Source organism: Camarhynchus parvulus, chromosome 22, assembly GCF_901933205.1.
Source record: "Camarhynchus parvulus chromosome 22, STF_HiC, whole genome shotgun sequence".
In the NCBI taxonomy this organism is placed as follows: Eukaryota; Metazoa; Chordata; class Aves; order Passeriformes; family Thraupidae; genus Camarhynchus; species Camarhynchus parvulus.
In genome coordinates, this window is record NC_044592.1 from 3,780,162 (window position 1) to 3,804,862 (window position 24,701).

The window sequence follows — 24,701 nt, forward strand, 5'->3', positions numbered from 1 at the left end:
GAAGTTTGGTGAGAGACAGGAATGGGAATTCAGCAGAGCTTTGGCTGCTTCTCAGCTTCCCCCTTGCAGGTGATCCGAGGGAACAGCATCATCATGCTGGAAGCTTTGGAACGAGTATAAACCCCTGGAAAACCCCAAATCCCCACCCACCGCTCCCATTCCCTTGTCCAAGACTCTGCTCATGAGTGTACAATTATTTTGGTTTTGTTATTAAATCAGTTTTGTAATGGTTGACCTAATTCAAGCCTTTCTCACATCAGTTTTTGGCAGCTGGGTGTTAATTCCATTCCCAACGCTGGGAAAACTCAAGGAAAACTTTAATTTATTGACATGAATGTTAAATTTGTGCTATTTTTGGTGGTTTTCTCCTTAAAAAATGCTCAGGTTGTTAAATTCTTTATTAGCTTCATACCTCAACACAGTGATGGATATTTGTGGTTTTTTCTCTTTCCCGCCCATTTTGGCAGTTCCCACCACCCCATTCCCCCATTTTCCCCCTGAGGAATAATTCATTGGCAGGAAAAGTGGGGGCAGAGGGATGGACAGCCAGGGAGTCAATATTCCCAGCTGGAGGGCACTTTTGGGGTCAATATGGCACTTTCAGTGAATTCCCTAATCTCAGACAGGGATAAATCAGAGTTTGAGGAGTTTGTGTGAGGAAAATGTCCCGGCTTACTTGGGAACGATTCACTGCTCCTGATCCTCCCAAGCTGGCCAAACAGCTACCAGGCGGCATCAGGGGATGTCAAGATGAGATATTGGGAGGAATTTTGTCATGGAAGGAAGGGTTGTCCAGCCTAGGTTGTGGCAGAGTCATCAACCCTTGGAAGTGTCCAAACAGCTCATGGACGCAGCACTTGAGGAGATCGTCAGTGGTGAATGCAGTTGGGCTGATGGTTGGACTTGAGGGTCCTAACAGCTTGATGATCTTGAAGGTCTTGATGTTCTTGAGGGTCTTGAAGATCATAATGGCCTTGAAAGTTTTGATGATCTCGGAGATCCTGAAGATCTTGAAGGTTTTGATGTTCTTGATGGTCTTGAAGATCTTGAAACTCGTCCGACCTTAAGGATTCCTAATCCTGTGAAATACTTCCCTGGAGGAGCAAAGCACAGAGTTCATTTGTGTTAATTATGGCATCTTGATGGTCTTGAAGGTCATGATGATCTTGAAGACCTTACAACCGTGCAGATCCCTATGATCCTAAGAAACACCTCCTTGGAGGCGCAAAGTATGGAGTTCGTTAGAGTCAATTACGGCATCTTAAACGTCTTGATGTTCTTGAAGATCTTGAGGGTCATGATGTTCTTGAAGATCTTCCAACCCTAAGGATCCCGTGATCCAGGGAAACACCTCCTTGGAGGGGCGCAGCACAGAGTTCGTTCGTGTTAATGAAGCCCTGGGGGTGTGTCAGAGCTCCGTTTTGAGCCTCTCGTGCAGGTCCTCCTGGTCCACGCTGGCGCTGTGGCCGTGCCAGCGGTGGAAGGCGAGCAGGGCGGCGTTGCGGGCAGCGATGGCGCTCATCTCCATGGCGCTGGCGGCGCGCTCCAGCCCGTTCAGGTAGTAGAGCTGCTCGTGCAGGACGATGGGAGGAAACTTCCCGGGAGCGCTGTACTGGGGATACGCCAGCCACGGCTTCACCTTCACCGAGTCGTAGGAGGAGAAGAGCAAACTGAGCTGCTCCTTGCTGAGCTCCTCGTTGGAAAACACCTTCCAGACGGCCGACGGCAACGGCAGCTCCCCGCCCGTGCCCGTGTCACCCACGGGGGACTCCAGGGTCAGGCTGTTGATGAACAGTTTGGGGTTGTCTGTGGTGAAAATGGCCCCAAAGGGAAAAGCCTGGGGGTCCTGGTAGCCAAAGAAAGACGTGTTCAAGCGCCCGTGCACCAAGGTGGTGAAGATCTGCTGGAAGGGATTTGGGAATTCCGGGATGGGAGGGTCGAAGTTGCGGAAGGTGATGTTGGCCATCTTGCGGCGAGCGGCGCCGCGATGACGACGATGTCGTAGGTGTCCCCCTGTGAGCCCCGAGGACGTGTTGTAGGTGACCTCGTAGAGCTTCACCGGGTCCCCTGTGCACAACAGCTCAGTTACCCTGACCCTGCTGGGAGGGAATCCCGACTGTCCCTGGCATCCCAAAATGCCACCAACGTTTGGGTTCATCAATTTGTGCAGCTGGGTGTTGAGCCCTGTTTTCATGGAATGGGCTGGACTGGAAGGGCCTGAAGCCCGTCCAGTTCCATGGCAGGGACACCTTCCTCTATCCCAGCTTGCTCTAAGCTCCATCCAGTCTGGCCCTGGACACTGCAGGGATCCAGGGACAGCCACAGCTCCTCTGGGAATTCCATCACAGCCCCTCCCCAGCCTCCCAGGGAGGAATGTTCCCTCTGACACTCCCAAGGGGCCCGGTTCTCCAGTGTCACCTTCACCTCCCCTCTGAAGGGAACTGCAGCCCCACTCACCGCCACGCTGGTGTCTGGTTTTTGGCTCTATGGACACGACAGTTCCCGGGATAACCTCGGCCTTGGAGGAGTAGATGAGGCCGGAGCACACGAGTTTGTTCCCCCCTTTCACAGACCAAAGGCCTGACTGCAACCAGCCCGCAAGGAGAGCACCTGCAAGGAAAGCACCTCTGTCAAAGCAGGGAAACACTGGAAAAACAAACTGCAAAACTGGGGAGATTAACGTCCCTTTGGGACACAGAGCTTGGAGCCCAGGGAGCTGGAACCCAACACCCAGGATGGAAGGCTCCCTCCAAACACTCACCTACAAAGCCATTAACGGTGACCCCTTGGCCATAAGCAAACCTCATGGCCGGACACACCACCTGGTTGATGAATTTCTGGGAGAACCCTGCTTTCTGCATGGCCTCCTCGATGCTCTGGTTGAGCAGCCGCGTGAAGTCGTCGCCTCCCAGGGCGTGCAGCAGGCGCTCGTTGCTGCTGAAGGCGTAGTCGTGCATCTGGTACCGGTAGATCCTGCCAGTGCACACAGCAATTGGCCCTGTCAGTGAGCTCTGGCCCTGGGAGCTGCGGGGATCTCACGGGGAGGCTTTGCGGGACTGCAGGACAAGGCCCTGGAGGCTCAAGAGGGCAGGTTCAGGTTCCATATTGCGGATTTTTAGGAGGGTGGAGCGGCTGCACCATCCCTGGAAGTGCCCAAGGCCAGGCTGCACGCAGCTTGGAGCGACCAGCGACAGAGGAAGGTGTCCCTGCCCATGGAATGAGGTGTCCTTAAGGTCCTTTCCCTCTTCTTCCCCCCTCAGGACCCCAACCCACCTCATGAACTTGTCCAGGATGTCCTCCACCCACATGGACATGCGCAGGGGGTTGAGGCCATAGTGCCACAGCAGCTTGGGGCGGTTGATGAAGGACCAGCTGCTCTCCTCAAACACAAATTCCTCCCCGTTGTAAACGCCTGAAGGACTGCCCTGGAGTGTGTTGGCTAAAAGGCCTTTGGGAAAAGCACAGAAAAAGGTAATTTAGGGAAAGGCAGAGCTATTCCACCTCAGTTATAACTTCCTCAGATAACCTGGCTTCATGCTAAGGGTGAGTGATTGAGGATTGGAGGGCCAAAGTGTGGAAAGGGGAATTAGCCCTTGATCAGGGGCCAGGGAGTGATTGGAGGTAAATTTTGGACCTTTATGATGCCATAATTGGGTCACCTGTGGACAGGGGTGAAACCATTCCCTTTGGGATGTGGGCTTCCTTTGCCTGGAGTGGGGCATGGGAGAGGTGATGGTGGGCTATTTGGGAAGGAAAGTGGCCTGTGGGAGAGGGATATTGGACAAAGGTGATTACTAGGGAACTACATGGGGGGAATATTGGGAAAAGGAGGGGAACTGTTGGGGAAGGAGATGGTGGAGTACTGGGGATGGATAAGGGGCTACCAAGCCTTGTTCTTTCAAGGAATGTCTCCCTAGCAGATTGGGACTCAGAGCACCCCAGGGGGATCAATTTCGGATCGAGGCACAATTTTGGGACTGGAAAACACCACGGTGGGGTGTCCGTGCTCACCCAGCTCCTGGACAAAATGCTTCATGTGCAGGTTGAGGGGGTGGATCACGGACCCCCCTGCCTCGTAGCTGGCCCCCTCCACGTCCAGCGTGTCCAGCCGGCCGCCCAGCGCTGCCTTCTCCAGCACGTGCAGCTGCACGCTGCGGCCGAACTTCTGCCGCAGGAAATACGCGGCGGCCGAGCCGCCGATCCCACCGCCCACCACGGCTGGGAGAAGGGGCCCGGTCACCTTCACAGCCCCACGAACCCCCACCTCACACACCCCCCTCACAGACCCCTCAAGGACCCACCACCCTGATTCCTTCAAGGGAACCCCTCAAAAACCCCTCATGGCCCCCTGCACCACAGATCCCCTCTAGGGAACCCCCTCACAGACCCCTCAAGGAACCACCACCCCGATCCCCCCAAGAGATCCCCCTCATATCCCCTGCCCCTTGAAGGTCCCCTTGTAGGCCCCCCCTTGACCTTCAAGGACCTTGAGGGGTCCCCCATCGGCCCTTCCTCACAGATCCCTCCCCGAGTGCCGTCCCTCAGAATGGCCTCACGTCAGCCCGTGTCCCCGTTCGCACCGATCTTGGAGGGCCCATGGCGGAGGCTGAGGGCGGGCGGGCAGAGCGCCGCCAGCAGCAGCAGCAGCAGGAGCGTCAGGAGGCGCCGGAGGCCCGCCATGGCGGCGGGGAAGGGCAGAGGGCGATGGGCGGGCCGGGAGTGAGACCCGGGTTCGATTCCCGGAGGCGCACGGACCTTTTGTATCCCTCTAAATTATGTTATCCTGAATTACGAAATCCGATCTTTTGTCCTGAATTCCAAAGTCCTTTCTTTTACTTTATTTACATTTAATTACTTCAGTTTAACTCCATTACTTTAATTTGCCCGCCCCTCCCGGCCCCTCACCGCCATCTTGCGAGGAGCCGGCGTCGCTCGAGCTATCCAGGGCTCACGGGGCCGCCCCGCCGGGCGGGACAGCCGGGGACAGCGGCGACGCCGCCATGGAGGATGAAATGCCCAAGACCCTGCGCACATGTGAACATTTCACACACACACGTGTGGACATGTGGACACACATACACAGGCAGACTCACACACAACATGCGCACACACGCGCCGCACACGATGGGGGCCATGCCGCCGTACCTCCCCGTGTAGCCGCGCACTCCCCTCACCGCCCCCTGCTTTCCCCCCTTCCCGCCCCTCTACCTTCCCCTGGCTGCGCCACTACTCGCGTAAGTGCGGTAGCGCGCCGAGCGCCGCCATTGGCTGGCGTGGAGAGACGCACGGCGCGCTGACGTCAGAGCGCGGCAGAGCGCGGCAGAGACGGGCCGGGGGCTGCGGGCGCCATGAGCAAAGCGCACCCGCCCGAGCTGAAAAAGTGCGTCCGGAGGGGCCGGGGCCGCGCCGGGGGGCGAGGGGAGCCGGGCATGGTGTGGGAGAAGCCGGGCACCGGAACGGCGCCGTTCGCCGCTTGCCGGTGCCTCGGTGCAATGGCGGCGGGGGGGGGCGGTTCGTGAGGGGATAATGGCGGGGAGGTTTTACCCCGTCCCCACCCGCCGGTGCTCACCCGCTGCCTTCTCGTTGCAGGTTCATGGACAAGAAGCTGTCGTGTGAGTTCTGGAACTGATCCCGCCCCGATCCTCTGCCCCGGAGACCCCCCGCCCCGATCCCCTCCCGGTGCCCGGGGACACCCGCCCCGATCCCCTCCCGGTGCCCGGGGACCCCCGCCCCGATCCCCTCACGGTGCCCGGGGACCCCCGCCCCGATCCCCTCACGGTGCCCGGGGACACCCGCCCCGATCCCCTCCCGGTGCCCGGGGACCCCCGCCCCGATCCCCTCACGGTGCCCGGGGACACCCGCCCACCCCCCCAACAGTGCCCGGTTTTGGGGACCCCCGCCCACCCCTCACAGAGCCCAGGGAGGGGGTCCTGGCTGCTGGGGCTGGTGCACGGGTCTGCCCCCTGCAACCTCCCTGATTGATTTCAAGCCTTGCAGCTCATTAATTAAAATTCTAGTTCATTCATTAAGCCTTAATTCATAAATTTAACTATAACATGAATTGAAAATTCCCCTTATCCCATTATGGGTTGTGCTCAATCCTTCCCATTCACTCCCCTGCGGGTCCCACTCATTCCAAGCTGCCGATTTGGGGGCAAACGCTCCCGTTTTGGGAACTCTTCCCCCTTTAACCCCTGGCTTCCCGCAGTGAAGCTGAACGGCGGCCGGCACGTGCAGGGCATCCTGCGGGGCTTCGACCCCTTCATGAACCTGGTGATCGACGAGTGCGTGGAGATGGCGGCGGGCGGGCAGCAGAACAACATCGGCATGGTGGTGAGGGCACTGGGAGCACTGGGAGTACTGGGAGCAGGTGCTGAGGGCACTGGGAGCACTGGTGGAGCCATGTGTGGAATGAGCAGGAAGTTTGGCGAGAAACAGGAATGGGATGTGTCAGCTGGGAAATCAGTCTGTTTTTGTTCTTGTGCGGGAATTCCAGCCACATTTTCCGTGATTTTTCGGGGAAACAAGCTGAAACAAACTTCAATCAGAGGTAACAGCTCTCGCCTTCCCCCTTGCAGGTGATCCGAGGGAACAGCATCATCATGCTGGAAGCTTTGGAACGAGTATAAACCCCTGGAGAACCCCAAATCCCCACCCACCGCTCCCATTCCCTCATCCACGATGCCCCCCAGGAGTGAACAATTATTTGGTTTTGTTATTAAAACAATTTTGTAATGGTTGACCTAACTCAAGCCTTTCTCACATCAGTTTTTGGCAGCTGGGTGTTAATTCCATTCCCAACCCTGGGAAAACTCAAGGAAAACTTGTTCATTTATGGAAGTGGGTGTTAAATTTGTGCTATTTTAGGTGGTTTTCTCCTTCAAAACATAGACATTGTTAAATTCTTTATTAACTCCTTCATACCTGAACACAGTGATGGATATTGGTGGTTTTTCCTCTTTCCCACCCATTTTGACAGCTCCCACCACCCCATTTTCCCCCTGAAGAATTATTCTTTGGATGGAAAAGTGGGGCAGAGGGATGGACAGCCAGGGAGTCAATATTCCCAGCTGGAGGGCACTTTTGGGGTCAATATGGCACGTTCAGTGAATTCCCTAATCTCAGACAGGGATAAATCAGAGTTTGAGGAGTTTGTGTGAGGAAAATGTCCCGGCTTACTTGGGAACGATTCACTGCTCCTGATCCTCCCAAGCTGGCCAAACAGCTACCAGGCGGCATCAGGGGATGTCAAGATGAGATATTGGGAGGAATTTTGTCATGGAAGGAAGGGTTGTCCAGCCTAGGTTGTGGTAGAGTCATCAACTCTTGGAAGTGTCCAAACAGCTCATGGACGCAGCACTTGAGGAGATCGTCAGTGGTGAATGCAGTTGGGCTGATGGTTGGACTTGAGGGTCTTGATGATCTAGAAGGTCTTGAAGGTTTTGATGATCCTGAGGGTCTTCTTGAAACTCATCCAACCTTAAGGATCCCCTGATCCTATGAAACTCCTCCTTGGAGGGGTGAAGTATGGAGTTCATTAGAGTCTACTAGAGCATCTTGATGATCTTGAAGATCTTGACGTTTTTCAAGATCTTGATGGTCTTTATAGTCTTGAAGCTCTTCCAAGCTTAAGGATCCCGTGATCCTATGAAACATCTCCTTGGAGGGACGAAGTATGGAGTTCGTTAGAGTTAATTATGGCATCTTGAAGATCTTGAGGGTCATGATGTTCTTGAAGATCTTCCAACCCTAAGGATCCCGTGATCCAGGGAAACACCTCCTTGGAGGGGCGCAGCACAGAGTTCGTTCGTGTTAATGAAGCCCTGGGGGTGTGTCAGAGCTCCGTTTTGAGCCTCTCGTGCAGGTCCTCCTGGTCCACGCTGGCGCTGTGGCCGTGCCAGCGGTGGAAGGCGAGCAGGGCGGCGTTGCGGGCAGCGATGGCGCTCATCTCCATGGCGCTGGCGGCGCGCTCCAGCCCGTTCAGGTAGTAGAGCTGCTCGTGCAGGACGATGGGAGGAAACTTCTCGGGAGCGCTGTACTGGGGATACGCCAGCCACGGCTTCACCTTCACCGAGTCGTAGGAGGAGAAGAGCAAACTGAGCTGCTCCTTGCTGAGCTCCTCGTTGGAAAACACCTTCCAGACGGCCGACGGCAACGGCAGCTCCCCGCCCGTGCCCGTGTCACCCACGGGGGACTCCAGGGTCAGGCTGTTGATGAACAGTTTGGGGTTGTCTGTGGTGAAAATGGCACCAAGGTGAAAGGCCTGGGGGTCCTGGTAGCCAAAGAAGGACGTGTTCAAGCGCCCGTGCACCAAGGTGGTGAAGATCTGCTGGAAGGGATTTGGGAATTCCGGGATGGGAGGGTCGAAGTTGCGGAAGGTGATGTTGGCCATCTTGCGGCCGAGCGGCGCCGCGATGACGACGATGTCGTAGGTGTCCCCTGTGAGCCCCGAGGACGTGTTGTAGGTGACCTCGTAGAGCTTCACCGGGTCCCCTGTGCACAACAGCTCAGTTACCCTGACCCTGCTGGGAGGGAATCCCGACTGTCCCTGGCATCCCAAAATGCCACCAACGTTTGGGTTCATCAATTTGTGCAGCTGGGTGTTGAGCCCTGTTTTCATGGAATGGGCTGGACTGGAAGGGATCCTGAAGCCCGTCCAGTTCCATGGCAGGGACACCTTCCTCTATCCCAGCTTGCTCTAAGCTCCATCCAGTCTGGCCCTGGACACTGCAGGGATCCAGGGACAGCCACAGCTCCTCTGGGAATTCCATCACAGCCCCTCCCCAGCCTCCCAGGGAGGAATGTTCCCTCTGACACTCCCAAGGGGCCCGGTTCTCCAGTGTCACCTTCACCTCCCCTCTGAAGGGAACTGCAGCCCCACTCACCGCCACGCTGGTGTCTGGTTTTTGGCTCTATGGACACGACAGTTCCCGGGATAACCTCGGCCTTGGAGGAGTAGATGAGGCCGGAGCACACGAGTTTGTTCCCCCCTTTCACAGACCAAAGGCCTGACTGCACCCCGGCCAGGGACACAGCACCTGCAAGGAAAGCACCTCTGTCAAAGCAGGGAAACACTGGAAAAACAAACTGCAAAACTGGGGAGATTAACGTCCCTTTGGGACACAGAGCTTGGAGCCCAGGGAGCTGGAACCCAACACCCAGGTTGGGTACTGTAGCTTTTGTCACTCCTCACATGGGGAACCAATTGTTGGTAGACCCAGATGATTTTCCCCTCTGCAAGCACAAGCCTTTATTATCATTCAATAAAACTTCTAAACCTTTCCCCACTGACAGTGGGCTCAAATGACTGATGCTGAAGATGTGGCCAGCACCAGCCCTCTATTATCCTTTACAGTAAACTTCCATACCTTTTCTCTGTAAATGGGCAGCACCCTGCAACACTGACTATTCTCTTCCCCTTCTTTCTTCCTTCTTCCTCTTCGTCACCACTGCCCAGCCACTCTTTTATACCACACATCCTTACTGGACAGGGTGGTCACCTATCCAGGGCAAGGCTGCTTCCATTCTTTAGTAATTAGTACAGCTGCCAACTCATCAGGGCAAGGCTGCCCACAGAACCATCTCTGTTCTCTTCCAATCCATTCTCCCACACCCAGGATGGAAGGCTCCCTCCAAACACTCACCTACAAAGCCATTAACGGTGACCCCTTGGCCGTAATTCACCCTCATGGCCGGACACACCACCTGGTTGATGAATTTCTGGGAGAACCCTGCTTTCTGCATGGCCTCCTCGATGCTCTGGTTGAGCAGCCGCGTGAAGTCGTCGCCTCCCAGGGCGTGCAGCAGGCTGCGTTGCTGCTGAAGGCGTAGTCGTGCATCTGGTACCGGTAGATCCTGCCAGTGCACACAGCAATTGGCCCTGTCAGTGAGCTCTGGCCCTGGGAGCTGCGGGGATCTCACGGGGAGGCTTTGCAGGACTGCAGGACAAGGCCCTGGAGGCTCAAGAGGGCAGGTTCAGGTTCCACATTGCGGATTTTTAGGAGGGTGGAGCGGCTGCACCATCCCTGGAAGTGCCCAAGGCCAGGCTGCACGCAGCTTGGAGCCACCAGCGACAGAGGAAGGTGTCCCTGCCCATGGAATGAGGTGTCCTTAAGGTCCTTTCCCTCTTCTTCCCCCCTCAGGACCCCAACCCACCTCATGAACTTGTCCAGGATGTCCTCCACCCACATGGACATGCGCAGGGGGTTGAGGCCATAGTGCCACAGCAGCTTGAGGAGGTTGATGAAGGACCAGCTGCTCTCCTCAAACACAAATTCCTCCCCATTGTAAACGCCCGCGAGGCTGCCCTGGGGTGAGGCGACCGAGAGGCCTTTGGGAAAAGCACAGAAAAAGGTAATTTAGGGAAAGGCAGAGCTATTCCACTTCAGTTATAACTTTCTCAGATAACCTGGCTTCATGCTGATAAGGGTGAGTGATTGAGGATTGGAGGGCCAAAGTGTGGAAAGGGGAATTAGCCCTTGATCACGGGCCAGGGAGTGATTGGAGGTAAATTTTGGACCTTTATGATGCCATAATTGGGTCACTTGTGGACAGGGGTGAAACCATTCCCTTTGGGATGTGGGCTTCCTTTGCCTGGAGTGGGGCATGGGAGAGGTGATGGTGGGCTATTTGGGAAGGAAAGTGGCTTGTGGGAGAGGGATATTGGACAAAGGTGATTACTAGGGAACTACATGGGGGGAATATTGGGAAAAGGAGGGGAACTATTGGGGAAGGACATGGGGAGGATATTGGGAAAAGAAGGGCAAGCTATTGGGGAAGGAGCTGGTGGAGTACTGGGGATGGATAAGGGGCTACCAAGCCTTGTTCTTTCAAGGAATGTCTCCCTAGCAGATTGGGACTCAGAGCACCCCAGGGGGATCAATTTCGGATCGAGGCACAATTTTGGGACTGGAAAACACCACGGTGGGGTGTCCGTGCTCACCCAGCTCCTGGACAAAATGCTTCATGTGCAGGTTGAGGGGGTGGATCACGGACCCCCCTGCCTCGTAGCTGGCCCCCTCCACGTCCAGCGTGTCCAGCCGGCCGCCCAGCGCTGCCTTCTCCAGCACGTGCAGCTGCACGCTGCGGCCAAACTTCTGCCGCAGGAAATACGCGGCGGCCGAGCCGCCGATCCCACCGCCCACCACGGCTGGGAGAAGGGGCCCGGTCACCTTCACAGCCCCACGAACCCCCACCTCACACACCCCCTCACAGACCCCTCAAGGACCCACCACCCTGATTCCCTCAAGGGAACCCCTCAAAAACCCCTCATGGCCCCCTGCACCACAGATCCCCTCTAGGGAACCCCCTCACAGACCCCTCATGGCACCCGCACCCCAATCCCCTCAAGGGAACCCTTCTCATACCCCCTGCCCCTCAAAGATCCCCTCACGGGCACCCCTGACCTTCAGGGGGTCCCCCCATTGCACCTTCCTCGCAGACCCCCTTCCAGCCTCCCTGACCCTCGCAGATCCCTCATGGGTCCCCCCACTTCAGATCCCTCACGGGCACCCTGCCATACTCCCTGACCCACATAGGTCCCCTCAGTGTCCTCCCATGACAGATCCCCTCAAAGTCCCATAAAAGATCCTGTGCTCACTCCTCCCTCGCAGATCCCCTCAAAAGGTCCTACTGGCACCCTGCGCCCTCACAGATCCCCTCACAGTTTTCCCCCCCCAAATCCCTTCAAGGGACACCCCCTGACACCGGCTGTGACAGATCTCCGTAAGAGCTCCCCCTGAGCTTTCCCCTCACAGATCCCTCCCCGAGTGCCGTCCCTCAGAATGGCCTCCCGTCAGCCCGTGTCCCCGTTCGCACCGATCTTGGAGGGCCCATGGCGGAGGCTGAGGGCGGGCGGGCAGAGCGCGGCGAGGAGCAGCAGCAAGAGCGTCAGGAGGCGGCGGAGGCCCGGCATGGCGGCGGGGAAGGGCAGAGGGCGATGGGCGGGCTGGGAGCGCAGCTCGGGCCGGCTGCGGGCAGCGGGATCATCAAGGACACGGTGAGCCGCTGCTTACCGACCGCGCCGCTGGTGTAGTGGTATCATGCAAGATTCCCATTCTTGCGACTCGGGTTCGATTCCCGGGCGGCGCATACGTGTTTTACCTCTATGAGATTTTAGTGCATTTATTTCTCAGCCCTGCTGGCCCCATTCCTGGTGCCCGCATGTCCTTTACCCGTATACCCCTTTCCAAAGTGGGTTTAATCCCTTTTAATTATTTTCTTTTTACTTCTTTAATTTTAAATTCCTTTCTTTCAACACCTTTCACACCTTAGTTGCAATTTCCCTGCTCTGATGCCCCCACTCCCTGTGCCCGCCAGCACCTTTCCACCCCGCTTTTAAGCGCTTTCCTTTTAACCCTTTAATTTTTAAGCCATTTCTTTTAAATCCCTTCATTTCTCACCCTTTTATTTTTAACGCATTTTAAATCCCTTCATTTCTCACCCCTTTATTCTTAACGCCTTTATTTTAAATCCCTTCATTTCTCACCCTTTTATTCTTAACGCCTTTATTTTAAATCACTTTTCGCCACTTTTCTCGCTTTCCCCTCACAGCCGCGCATGCGCAGAGCGGCCGCGCGTCCCCGCGCCGTTCCCGCGCTCTCCCCGCGCACGCGCGTTCCCGCCCCCGTTCCCCCCCCCGGCCCCTCAGCCCGCCCGCCCGCCGCCATCTTGCGAGGAGCCGCCGCGGGACCGTCCGCCGGCGGGGCCGGCGCCGCTCGGGCTGCCCGGGCTGCCCAGGGCTCACGGGGCCGCCCCGGCGGGCGGGAAGAGCCGGGGCGGGCGGCGGCGGCGCCATGGAGGATGAAATGCCCAAGACCCTGTGAGTGGGGAGGGGGCGAGAGACCGCCTATTGTTCCCGGCTCCGCGGGGAGGGGCGGCCCGGGGTCGCCTCACGGACGGGCCCCTCAGGGCTCCGCCGCGGAGCCTCGGCCGCCCGCAGTGCTGCGGGACTGAGGGGCAGCCGGCCCCCTCCGGCAGCGAGGGGAGCCCGGCTCCCGCGGTATTCCTGCCCTTTCCCCGGTCCCAGTGCTGGGCACCGCCGGCCTGCCCTCCGCTCCGGGCGTTCCCCTGGGCCTCCAGCTCACATCTGGAGGGACAGGGCTGTGTGGAAGCTGTGTGTCCCTTCCCCAGTACGTCCCAACTCACATCTGGAGAGAAAAGGAGTCTGCAAGCTGTGTGCCCCTTCCCAGTCCATGCCAGGTCACACTCGGAGGGAAAAGTGGTCTGGAAGGTGCGTCCCTCCTTCTCCTGGATAGAAAGAGGGTCTGGAAAGTTTGTGCCACTCTCTGCAGTCCATCCCTGGTCACATCTGGAGGGAAGGCAGTGTGGAAGGTGTCCCCTCTCTGGTACATCCACACACATCTGGAGGGAAAGGGGGTCTGAGGTGCGTGTGCCCCCCTCCCCTGTCCATCCCAGCCCATGGCAGGGCACTGAACTGGGATGATCTGAGTCCCTTCCACCCCAAACCATTCCGTGGTGAGGATCCTGTCACTCTCTGTGATCCGTGTAGGTTTTGTGAGTGACTGGCTGGATTTTGCCCTGGGGGCTGCCTTGGCACACAGCTGGAGCCCCCTGGCCTGCTCAGCAGCTCCGTGGGAATGACCAGGCAGTGCCCGTGAATCCAGAGCTTGTCCCAGCGTTCAAAGCACCCTCTGAACCTGCTGCTTCCCACTGAGTGAATTAGGAAGCCACGTCAAGGGGAGGTTTAGGTTGGATTTTAGCAAAAGGTGCTGCAAAACCTGACTGTTGTGCTCACCTGGGCTGTTTCCCTCCTTATCCCAGGCAGGTGGTACCTGGGGTAGCTTTCCCCTGTTTGGATCAGGGAAATCAGGCCCCACTCTTGCCATCCCACCCCTAGAAGCCTTGTTCTGCAGTGTGGCAGGAAGGACAGGAGGGAGGGAAAGAAGGAATCATTCCAAGGTGAGGGATTATTGTGCCCTGGGACTGCTGCCCCTCCCCAGGGCCTGAGTGACCACAGGACAGCAAGACCCCGACGTGCCTCACCCTGGCTGTCCCGAGCACTGAGCACTCCCTGCTTCCCCAATCCCGCTGGTTTCCCACTTTCTGGGAGCTGTTCCTGGCCTCTGCACACACGGAGTGTTGGTGTGTTTATTGGGAAGGTGTTTTCCCCCATCCCAAGGCTCGTGTGGGTTTGGTGGCCTCCATGTGTGCCAAGGAATGCAGGTGCCTGTCCTGGAGCCCGTGCGGCTGGTGGCACACACAGGGCATCCCTGGGGCTGCGAAAGACCTGCAGGATCACTGACTGCTGCCTTAAAACAACTCAGGGCTCAGCAAATCCAGCCTGGGGTTTCTGTGGCTCCCTCCCTGTGGCTGTCTGGGGTCATACAGGGAATTGTCACCAGCTGGTGTCACAGGTTGGGTTTGGAAGGAGCAGAAAGTGCAGCTCAGGTTGATGTTCAAGCCTCTCTGATCCCACTCTCTGTTGGACTTGCTGGGGAGAGGAGGTCCTGCTGTTAATTGCCTTAATGAAGTGCTCTAATCCCTCCTTGTTTTACCATTCTGAGGAAACTTGTCAGAGGTGCAGGAATCACTCACTTGGAGCCAGACAAAGCCTGTGAAGGTGTGTTTGGAGATTTTAAACCCAGTCCTGCCTCTTGCCTAAAACCGTTGTCCAAGTGATGAGCACAGAGGTCCTGGATGAGCCATTTGTGACAAAACTCTGTCTCCTGCCCAAATAACCAAAGCTTGGAGCACAAACAGAGCTTGGATTTGCTGCTGGCTGTTTTCTGCAGCCCCTGTGCCCCTCTGGGGGGCACTGCAGGTGCACCAGGGTGGTTTCAGGGCTGGCATTTGGCCAGGATTCCTGGGCAGAGGTTTCCCACAGAACGTTCCTGTGCAGGAGCTGCAGCTGCACCTCAGGGGCTGAGGTTTCTCACTGGGCTTTTTATAAAAATCCCATGATTTGGGCTCAACAAAAACAACAAAACAGCCACCCCTGGGCCTTGATGGGCAAGGAAGCCACAGTCCCAGGTGGGAGAGGGGCTTTGGGCTGTGGCTGTGCTGGGCAGGCTGATCCTTGCACTCCAGCACGTTGGCACTTGGGCATTCCAGGCAGATCTGGGGCTTCCAAAACCTCAGGGCTTCGGGAGGAACCGGCCAAATGGTGTGGAAAACATGGAAAAACAGCAGCCTGGGCTGCTGGGGCTGGGATGGTGGGGTAGGGATAGGGGAGCTGGAATTTCTGTACTGGGAAATCAGTGTAGGGATGTGGGAACTGGAGTTTCTGTACTGGGAAATTGTAGTAGGGATATGGGAACAGGAGTGTCTGTACTGGGAATTCAGTGTAGGGATGTGGGAACAGGAGTGTCTGTACTGGGAAATTGGAGTAGGAATATAGGATCTGGACTCTGACCTGGGAAATCAGTTTGGAAGGTCAGCTTCATGGAGCCATGGAATCCTGGATGGGTTTGGGTGGGAAGGGACATGAAGCCATCCAGTGCCACCCCCTGCCATGGACAGGGACATCTCCCACTGTCCCAGGGTGCTCCAAGCCCTGTCCAGCCTGGCTGTGGACATTCCCAGGGATTCTCCTCTGGGAATTCCATCCCAGTATCCCATCTCACCCAGCCTTCAGCAGTGGGAAGCCATTCTCCCTTTTCCCATCACTTCATCCCTGGTCCCAAACCCCTCTCCATGCTCCAGCATGTCCAACATCCGTGTCCCTGCCTGTGTTTGTCCCTCAGGTACGTGGGGAACCTCTCCAGGGACGTGACCGAGGCTCTGATCCTGCAGCTCTTCAGCCAGATCGGACCCTGCAAGAACTGCAAGATGATCATGGATGTAAGAGCCCCAATCCTTTGATTTCCCTGCTCCTCCTCAGGGCTGCTGCCTCCAGGCTGTGCCTGTGCCTCTGGGAATTCCCCTGGAAACGGGGCACAGCCGCCTCAAATAAACCTGGAGATGGTTCTGGCATCGTTTCTGCACGTGAATGGTGGTGAATTTAAGGATGGGTGGACGTGGAGAGGGACAGTGAATCCCCTCATTAAATCAGGAGGGGATTGCAGATGAGGCTCTAAAACTTCTCTGCCATAATTTTCCCTTTCTGAAGAAGAATTGAAAGCTCTGAGAGTGTTGTTAGTCGCTGTAGGGTCAGAAAACCTGTCCAGGTGGGGCTGTTGAGGTGTCAGCAGTCAGAGGCCGAGCAGAGCAGCCAGAGCCCAGCTTTGTGTCCCTAATCCTGGGTTTGAGTCCCTAATCCTGAGTTTGTGTCCCTAATCCTGGGTTTGTGTCCCTAATCCTGGGTTTGAGTCCCTAATCCTGGGTTTGTGTCCCTAATCCTGGGTTTGAGTCCCTATTCCTGGGTTTGTGCTCCTAATCTTGGGTTTGTGTCTCCAATCCCGGGTTTGCGTCTCCAATCCCAGCTCAGCGTCCCCAATCCCAGCTCAGGTCCCTAATCCCAGCTCAGGTCCCTAATCCCAGCCCATTCCCTGTCTCAGACAGCTGGCAATGATCCCTACTGCTTCGTGGAGTTCTACGAGCACCGGCACGCGGCCGCGGCGCTGGCTGCCATGAACGGCAGGAAGATAATGGGTAAGGTAAGCTGCCCTGCTCCGGGGTGAGTCTGGGGCACAGCGGGCTGTGCCAGGGGCAAATCCTGCTGGGAGAGGCTGTGCCAGGGGCAAATCCTGCTGGGAGAGGCTGTGCCAGGGGCAAATCCTGCTGGGAGAGGCTGTGCCAGGGGCAAATCCTGCTGGGAGAGGCTGTGCCAGGGCAAATCCTGCTGGGAGAGGCTGTGCCAGGGGAAATCCTGCTGGGAGAGGAGGGGACATGCTGCAAATGTGGGACTCTGCCTTTGGAGCGGAGATCTCAGTGAGACACAGCTCAGAACAGGAGTTCAGGGCGTTGGGAGAAGTTCAGGATGTTGGGAGAAGGAGTTCAGGGCGTTGGGAGGAACGTGGAGCTGAGGATGTGGAGCTGGAAGGACAATCCTGCAATTCCAGCAGGGTTGGGTTGGAAGGCCCCTCTGGAGATGATCCCAGCCAAAGGTCGTTCAGAGCAGTGCACAGGGTAGAGTCCAGCAGGGTTTTGGTGTCTGCTGAGAAGGAGCTCCCATAGCCTGTTCCAGGCCTCCAAGGAAAGTTTTCCTTCCTATTTTCCCTCACATTTTCCTTCTTTTTTCCTGATGTTCAGGTAGAACTTCCCATCTTTCAGTCCCTGCCCTGTCACTGGGCAGCTGTGATCAGAGTCTGTCCCCATCCCGTTCACAATCACCCTTGAGACATTTGAAGCCGTTCCCTGTATCCTGTCCCTCTGTCCCCTGTGCCCAATCCCTCTCCAGCTCTCCTGGAGCCCCTTTAGGCCCTGCTGGAATGTGCTGGAAGCTCTCCCCGGAGCTTCTCCTCTCCAGGTGAACCCCCCCAGAGCAGGGGAGCTGCTCTGTTAATTTAAGAACAAACCCTCTCCCTAGAAAAATATCTTAAACTTGAGTTTGAGCCCCAGCCTTGCCCTGTAGGGTCAGGTTTGAGCACTGGAGGTGTCTGAGCTTTTTGGGATTTGCCAGATCTGATGTGTGATTGCCATTTGCAGGAGGTGAAAGTGAACTGGGCCACCACCCCCAGCAGCCAGAAGAAAGACACCAGCAGTAAGTGTCACCTGAGCAAGTTGTGAAACAGAAATGCAGCACACAGAGCTCTGTGGGAATGGTTTTCATTGGAATCCTAATTGTTTATTGTGTTTGTGTTAATTAAACTTCAGGGCAAATCTGATCTTTGCCATCACACAGCGTTCACAAGGTAATTGTGTCTTTTTAACAACAAATTGTGGATCTCCAGGGTGTTCCCTGAAGCTAAGTTTGGGGGTTTTTTGTTTGTTTTCCATTGAATTTTTATGGAAAAATTCCATTAAATTCCCTTCCATTTCTCTGTAGCATCAGGAAGGGATTTGGTGCAAATCTGTGGGCAGTTGGGAATTAAAACCCAAAATGCCTCATTCTGGATTTTTGAGGCACATTGAACATCTCCCTCAAGGAGCATCCAGAAGGGCTCCATCACTCCCAGCAATTTCTGTGGGGAAATTCTTGGAATTTCAGGCTGGTGGGGCTAAACCCCATCAGTGCCTGCATTTTAATAATCTATTTTGAATAACAGCTGAGTTTTAATAAAGGGGTTTTTAAGAAGAGGTTTTTTTTTTCCCCTCTGCTCTTCTCAGAGGGCATCTTCAACCACTGAACCCTCCTTTCTCTTTTCCCCCCAAGACCATTTCCACGTCTTTGTGGGAGACCTCAGCCCTGAGATCACAACTGAGGACATCAAAGCAGCCTTTGCTCCCTTTGGAAGAATCTCGTAAGTCCTTTTGTGGGGCAGCTCAGGGTCTGTGTCCTGAGTGGGGACAGCTTTGTGTCGAGTGAGTGACACTGCAGGGACAGCAGTGCTCACACAGCAGATCCTTTATCCCACCTGGTTTGCTTTCCCATCAAAATTTGCATCTGCCCACAGCCCAAAAAGCCCAAAACCAAATTGACCTGAGAATTAAAGAATTCGGTTAATAGGCAACACATGCCTTTCAATTCCTACTTTTTCGTTTTTATTTTTATTTTCTGTAATTCCTATTGAAGGTTTGCAATGAGCAGGTGGAATATGATGGCAAATAAATCAGATTTTAAAAGTTCCCTTTGTGCTTCAGGGATGCACGGGTGGTCAAGGACATGGCCACGGGCAAGTCCAAGGGCTACGGCTTCGTCTCCTTCTTCAACAAATGGGTGAGAGAACTTTGGTCCCTTCCTCAAAAATGGGTAAAAACCCTTATTTCCCTCTTAATAAATGGGTAAAATCCTTTATTTCCCTCTTTAATAAATGGATGAGAGATCTTTGGTTCCTTCCTCAAAAATGGGTAAAATCTCTTATTTCCCTCTTCAATAAGTGGGTGAAATCCCTTCATTTCCCTCATCAATAAATGGGTAAAATCCCTTCATTTTCATCTTAATAAATAGGTGAGAGATCTTTGGTTCCTTCCCCAAAAATGGGTAAAATCTCTTCTTTCCCTCTTCAATAAGTGGGTGAAATCCCTTCATTTCCCTCTTAATAAATGGGTAAAGTCTTTTATTTCCCCCTTTAATAAATGGATGAGAGATCTTTGTTTCTTTCCTCAAAAAATGGTAAAAACTCAAGAGGGCCCTGGGGTCCCTCCCCTGGCCCTGTCCCACAGGAGGGGTTGGGACACTCCAGGGTCACTCAGGAGGGCCCTGGGGTCCCTCCCCTGGCCCTGTCCCACAGGAGGGGTGCCAGCAGTGGGGTCAGTGGGGTTTTTCTCTCCCTGTGTCCCCTGCAGGACGCCGAGAACGCCATCCAGCAGATGGGGGGCCAGTGGCTGGGGGGCCGGCAGATCAGGACCAACTGGGCCACCAGGAAACCTCCGGCTCCCAAGAGCACCTATGAGGGTAGGTGCCCACCCTGTGCCCTGCCAGCTCCTGGCGTGGGGGATCCCAGAGTGTTCGGGGTGGGAAGGACCTCAGAGCCCATCCCACCCCACCCCTGCCTTGGGCAGGGACGCCTTCCCCAGTGCCAGGGCGCTCCAAGCCCTGCCCAGCCTGGCCTTGGACACCAACAGAGATGGGGCAGCTGCTCTGGGAATTCCATCCCAGCCCCTCCTCACCCTCATTCCTTCCCCAAATCACATTTAAATCTCCTTTCCCAGTTTGAACCATTCCCTGTGTCCTGTCCCTCCATCCATGTCCCCAAGCTCTCCTGGAGCCCCTTCAGGCCCTGGAAGGGCTCTGAGGTGTCTCTGTAAAGATTTGGAGGTCATTCCCAGCAATCCTGTGCCAGTCAGGACTGGAATTCCCCCCCAGTTCCTGTCCCAGCCCTTTGAAAACCCCAAACCCAATCTCTTGCAGCAAACACCAAACAATTGTCCTACGACGAGGTGGTCACTCAGTCCAGCCCCAGCAACTGCACCGTGTACTGCGGGGGGGTCACCTCGGGCCTCTCAGGTACGTGTGGCCCCGCCCACCCCTGCCAGCCCCGCCCCTGCCAGCGCGGGTGCCTCACCTGCTGGCTGGCTGTCTGTCTGTCTGTCCTTCCTGCTCCAGAGCAGCTGATGCGCCAGACCTTCTCCCCCTTCGGGCAGATCATGGAGATCCGAGTGTTCCCCGACAAAGGCTACTCCTTCGTCAGGTGGGGGACATGGGGGGTCCCAGGGGGGAGGGGGACTGGGGTCCCGATAAATATCCCTATAAATACTCCCAATAAATATCCCTGTAAATATTCCCAATAAATATCCCTATAAATATTTCCAATAAATATTCCCAATAAATATTCCCAATAAATATCTCAGTAAATATTCCCAATAAATATTCCCCATAAATATCCCAGTAAATATTTCCAATAAATATTCCCAATAAATATTTCCAATAAATATCTCAGTAAATATTCCCAATAAATATTCCCAATAAATATCCCTATAAATATTTCCAATAAATATTCCCAATAAATATTTCCAATAAATATTCCTAATAAATATCCCAATAAATATTCCCAGTAAATATTTCCAATAAATATCTCAGTAAATATTCCCAATAAATATCCCTATAAATATCCCAATAAATATTCCCAATAAATATCCCAATCAATACCCCAACCAATATTCCCAATTAATATCCCAATCAATATCCCAATCAATACCCTATTCAATATCCCAATCAATATTCCCAGTAAATATTTCCAATCAATATCCCAATCAATATTCCCAGTAAATATTTCCAATCAATCAATACCTCAATCAATATCCTCATCAATCAATACCCCCCCAGGTTCAGTTCCCATGAGAGCGCTGCCCACGCCATCGTCTCCGTCAACGGCACCACCATCGAGGGCCACGTGGTCAAGTGCTACTGGGGCAAGGAGACCCCCGACATGGCCAGCCCTGTGCAGCAGGTGCTAATTAACTGCTAATTAACCACTGCTAATTGGCTGGGAGCTGGGAGTGACAGGGAGGGAGGGAGGGAGGGAGGGAGGGAGGGATGGATGGATGGATGGATGGATGGATGGATGGATGGATGGATGGATGGATGATGGATCCATGGATGGATGGATGGATGGATGGATGGATGGATGGATGGATGGATGATGGATGGATGATGGATGGATGGATGGATGGATGGATGATGGATGGATGGATGGATGGATGATGGATGGATGGATGGATGGATGGATGGATGGATGGATGGATGGATGGATGGATGGATGGATCCATGGGTGGATCCATGGGTGGATGGATGGATGGATGGATGGATGATGGATCCATGGGTGGATGGATGGATGGATGGATGGATGGATGGATGGATGGATGGATGGATGGATGGATGATGGATGGATGGATGATGGATGGATGGATGGATGATGGATGGATGGATGGATGGATGGATGGATGGATGGATGGATGGATGGATGGATCAATGGGTGGATCCATGGGTGGATCCATGGATGGATGGATGGATGATGGATCCATGGGTGGATGGATGGATGGATGGATGGATGATGGATCCATGGGTGGATGGATGGATGGATGGATGGATGGATGGATGGATGATGGATGATGGATGGATGGATGGATGGATGGATGGATGGATGGATGGATGGATGGATGGATGGATGGATGTGGATGGATGGATCCATGGATGGATGGATGATGGATGATGGATCCATGGATGGATGGATGATGGATGATGGATCCATGGATGGATGGATGATGGACCCACGGGTTGATGGATGGCTGGTGATGGATTCCCGGGTGGGTTCCCGGTCCCTGACCGTGCCCGTGTGTCCCAGGGCCAGCTGAGCTACCCGCCGGCCTACGGGCAGTGGGGGCAGTGGTACGGCGGTGCCCAGCTGGGCCAGTACGTGCCCAACGGATGGCAGGTGCCCACCTACGGCGTGTACGGCCAGGCCTGGAGCCAGCAGGGCTTCGGGTGAGTCCTGAGGGCCTCCAGCCCAAATTTACCCCAAATTTACCCCAAATTTACCCCTTTGGGAAGGGATCCTTGTACCTCAGACCCACAGCAGGGTGGGGACATCCCACTGAGGTGGGGAATCCCTAAAGGATTTTTTTCTCCCCCAAACCCTTTCCCCACAATCTTCAAGCCTTTTGTAGCAATCCCGAAAGGATATTTGTTTAATTTAGCAATCCCTAAAGGATTTTCATTTAGCAATCTCTAATGGATTTTTATTTAGCAATCCCTGAAGGATTTTTATTTAGTTTAACAATCCCTAAAGGATATTTGATTAATTTAGCAGTCCCTAAAGGATATTTTAGCACTCCCTAAAGGGTTTTTATTTAATTTAGCAGTCCTTAAAGGATTATTTAACAATCCCTAAAGGATATTTTAGCAATCCCTGAAGGATATTTTAGCAGTCCCTAAAGGATTTTTATTCAATTTAGCAGTCCCTAAAGGATATTTATTTAATTTAGCAATCCCTAGAGGATATTTTAACAATCCCTAAAGGATATTTTGGCAACCCTAAAGGATATTTATTTAATTTAGCAGTCCCTAAAGGATTATTTAACAATCCCTGAAGTATGTTTGTTTAATTGAGCACTCCCTAAAGGATATTGTAACAATCCCTAAAGGATATTTATTTAACTTAACAATCCCTAAAGGATATTTTTACAACCCCATTTCCTAAAGGGTTTTTATTTAATTTAGCACAAAGGATATTTTAACTCCCTAAAGGATATTTTAACAATCCCTAAAGGATATTTTATATTTATTTAATTTATACCAAAGTTATTTAACATCCCTAAAGGATATTTTACACTTAATAATTGAAAGATATTACTCTGATATTTTAGCATTAAAGAATTCCCTTTACAATCCCTAAAGGATAATAACAATAAATATTTATGTAATTTAGCAATCCCTACAGGATTATTTAAGAATCCCTGAAGGATGTTTTGGCAATCCCTAAAGGATATTTATTTAATTTAGCAATCCCTAAAGGATATTTTAGCAGTCCCTAAAGGGTTTTTTTTTAATTTAGCAGTTCCTAAAGGATATTTTAACAATCCCTAAAGGATATTTTAACAGTCCCTAAAGGATATTTATTTAATTTAACAGTCCCTAAAGGATATTATAACAATCCCTAAAGGATATTTTAGCAATCCCTGAAGGGTTTTTATTTAATTTACCAATCCCTAAAGGATATTTTAGCAATCCCTAAAGGATTATTTTCCAATCCCTAAAGGATATTTCTGTACTTTAGCCCTCCCCAAAGGATTATTTAACAATCCCTAAAGGATATTTTACCTAAAGGATTATTTACCAATCCCTAAAGGATATTTTAGCCTCCCCAAAGGATTATTTACCAATCCCTAAAGGATATTTCTGTACTTTAGCCCTCCCTAAAGGATTATTTACCAATCCCTAAAGGATATTTTAGCAATCCCCAAAGGATTATTTACCAATCCCTAAAGGATATTGCTGTACTTTAGCCCTCCCCAAAGGATTCTTTCGCACTCCCCGATGTGTGTTTGCCCCGCGCAGGCAGAGCCAGCCGTCGCCGCCCTGGCTGGCGCCCGGTTTCAGCGTGCAGGGCCAGAACGGCGCCGTGGTGCCCGCCCAGCCCGGCTTCCGCGTGGGCTTCGAGACCCCCTGAGCCCCCCTGAGCGCCGAGATGGAACCGAGCCCCTCCCTCGTCACCCCAAAACCACCCGGCTGCTGCGTCGCCCCGCCCGCCGCCGCCTTTGCTCTTCTCTTGGTTTTACCGTTGATTTTTTATTTGGAATGTGTTTTTTTGGTTTTTTTAGAAACACAAAATTGCAGGGACTTGGCTGCCTTAGCTGAGAATCGGGGCAGGAATTGCACAAAGTCATTCTCGGGGGGGTTTTTTTATTTTTTATTTTATTTTTTTGGTTTTTTGGGATTTTTTTCCCTCAGAAAGAGCTGGAAAAAAAACCACCCCAAAAGAAGCCAAAAGTGTGGGAATCTGGAGCTGCCTTCAGCCCCACACCTCAGTTTTAAAGGAGCCTCTTGGAGGAGGCTTTTTTGCAAGAGAAATCCTTCAGTTTACATCCTTTTTTTGTGTGTTTTTCAGGGTCGGGTTTTTGCCTTATGCTGGGGAAAAAAAAAATAAATAAAATACAAAAATTTAAAAAAAAATATAAATAAATAAAAGGGACTCCAAAGTGCCCAAGTGTCCCCACGTGAGCCAAGATTCCCACCCTGGGACAGCAAAATTCCTGTTGCTAAAACGTGACAGATCCCTCCGGGGCTTGGTTGGGTTTTTTTTTAATTTTTTACTGATTTCTACATTTTCCTGTACTGATTCTGTAAAATATTCAGAGCAAATTGAAGAATTTTTGCACAACCTTCGGCCACTTTTGTACGTTTTCCTTATTTAAAGGTAGGACACGGAGCCTTTTGATGTGATTTATGCCTCAAATCTTCCTTTTTCTTTTTTTGTCCTTCTTTTTTTGTGGATATGAGATATCTCTTGGAATATAAAGTTTTTAATCCATTGTGTAAAATTCCCTCCGTAGCCCAGGTGTGTTTCACAAGGGAGTGAAGGTGAGAAGAGCTCCCAAACCTCATCTATCAGAGGCCAAAAAACGCCCATTTTTTATCCTACCTCTCGCCCAGCCTTTAAGAAAAAAACACAAAAAAATTCACAAAAATGGAAAAAATATGAAAAAGCTTTTTTGTAAAAAAAAAGAAAAAAGGAAAAATGAAAAAAAGTGAGCTGCTTGTG

The 24,701-nt window shown here is 53.2% G+C and overlaps 4 protein-coding genes and 1 non-coding gene across 11 annotated transcripts; 3 read left to right on the forward strand and 2 right to left on the reverse strand.

Annotated features, from left to right (window-relative positions):
• Positions 1 to 255: 255 nt before the first annotated feature.
• On the reverse strand, positions 256 to 5,135 carry LOC115912558 (prenylcysteine oxidase-like). The gene is given in 8 exon segments (XM_030964163.1): positions 256 to 1,974; positions 1,977 to 2,022; positions 2,024 to 2,067; positions 2,458 to 2,610; positions 2,762 to 2,973; positions 3,274 to 3,448; positions 4,012 to 4,218; positions 4,581 to 5,135. Coding segments are annotated over 8 exon segments (1,503 nt in total). The 5' UTR covers positions 4,681 to 5,135; the 3' UTR covers positions 256 to 1,408.
• Positions 4,992 to 24,678, forward strand: TIA1 (TIA1 cytotoxic granule associated RNA binding protein). Of its 7 annotated transcripts, none has more exons than XM_030964166.1 (13): positions 12,706 to 12,820; positions 13,132 to 13,231; positions 15,705 to 15,801; positions 16,462 to 16,556; positions 17,548 to 17,602; positions 18,215 to 18,302; positions 18,643 to 18,718; positions 19,288 to 19,396; positions 19,853 to 19,948; positions 20,048 to 20,132; positions 20,768 to 20,890; positions 21,758 to 21,925; positions 23,498 to 24,678. In XM_030964166.1, exons 1-13 carry the CDS (start codon positions 12,795 to 12,797, stop codon positions 23,607 to 23,609), a joined length of 1,230 nt encoding a protein of 409 aa, XP_030820026.1. In that variant the 5' UTR covers positions 12,706 to 12,794; the 3' UTR covers positions 23,610 to 24,678. The 7 variants fall into 7 exon arrangements, with proteins under 7 accessions (XP_030820031.1, XP_030820032.1, XP_030820030.1 ...); XM_030964168.1 differs by having other exon boundaries at positions 12,710 to 12,820; positions 20,768 to 20,891; positions 21,786 to 21,925; XM_030964167.1 differs by having other exon boundaries at positions 12,711 to 12,820; positions 16,458 to 16,556.
• SNRPG (small nuclear ribonucleoprotein polypeptide G) lies at positions 5,273 to 6,929 on the forward strand. The gene is made up of 4 exons (XM_030964174.1): positions 5,273 to 5,380; positions 5,590 to 5,612; positions 6,209 to 6,333; positions 6,579 to 6,929. Exons 1-4 carry the CDS (start codon positions 5,349 to 5,351, stop codon positions 6,627 to 6,629), a joined length of 231 nt encoding a protein of 76 aa, XP_030820034.1. The 5' UTR covers positions 5,273 to 5,348; the 3' UTR covers positions 6,630 to 6,929.
• On the reverse strand, positions 6,899 to 11,973 carry PCYOX1 (prenylcysteine oxidase 1). The gene is given in 7 exon segments (XM_030964164.1): positions 6,899 to 8,493; positions 8,886 to 9,038; positions 9,645 to 9,815; positions 9,818 to 9,855; positions 10,156 to 10,330; positions 10,943 to 11,149; positions 11,818 to 11,973. Coding segments are annotated over 7 exon segments (1,500 nt in total). The 5' UTR covers positions 11,915 to 11,973; the 3' UTR covers positions 6,899 to 7,834.
• On the forward strand, positions 12,020 to 12,090 carry TRNAG-CCC. Its single transcript has one exon. It is a non-coding gene; the product is annotated as a tRNA-Gly (tRNA).
• Positions 24,679 to 24,701: the final 23 nt, after the last annotated feature.

What these genes read in the sequence shown, in the direction of transcription:
- SNRPG (XM_030964174.1), top strand. Translation starts at nt 5,349, where the DNA reads ATGAGCAAAGCGCACCCGCCCGAGCTGAAAAA. An exon ending in CATGGACAAGAAGCTGTCGT is followed by an intron (nt 5,613 to 6,208) that starts GTGAGTTCTGGA and finishes GGCTTCCCGCAG; the next exon opens with TGAAGCTGAACGGCGGCCGG. An exon ending in AGAACAACATCGGCATGGTG is followed by an intron (nt 6,334 to 6,578) that starts GTGAGGGCACTG and finishes TCCCCCTTGCAG; the next exon opens with GTGATCCGAGGGAACAGCAT.
- TIA1 (XM_030964166.1), top strand. Translation starts at nt 12,795, where the DNA reads ATGGAGGATGAAATGCCCAAGACCCT. An exon ending in TCTCCTTCTTCAACAAATGG is followed by an intron (nt 18,719 to 19,287) that starts GTGAGAGAACTT and finishes TGTCCCCTGCAG; the next exon opens with GACGCCGAGAACGCCATCCA. An exon ending in TCCCAAGAGCACCTATGAGG is followed by an intron (nt 19,397 to 19,852) that starts GTAGGTGCCCAC and finishes AATCTCTTGCAG; the next exon opens with CAAACACCAAACAATTGTCC.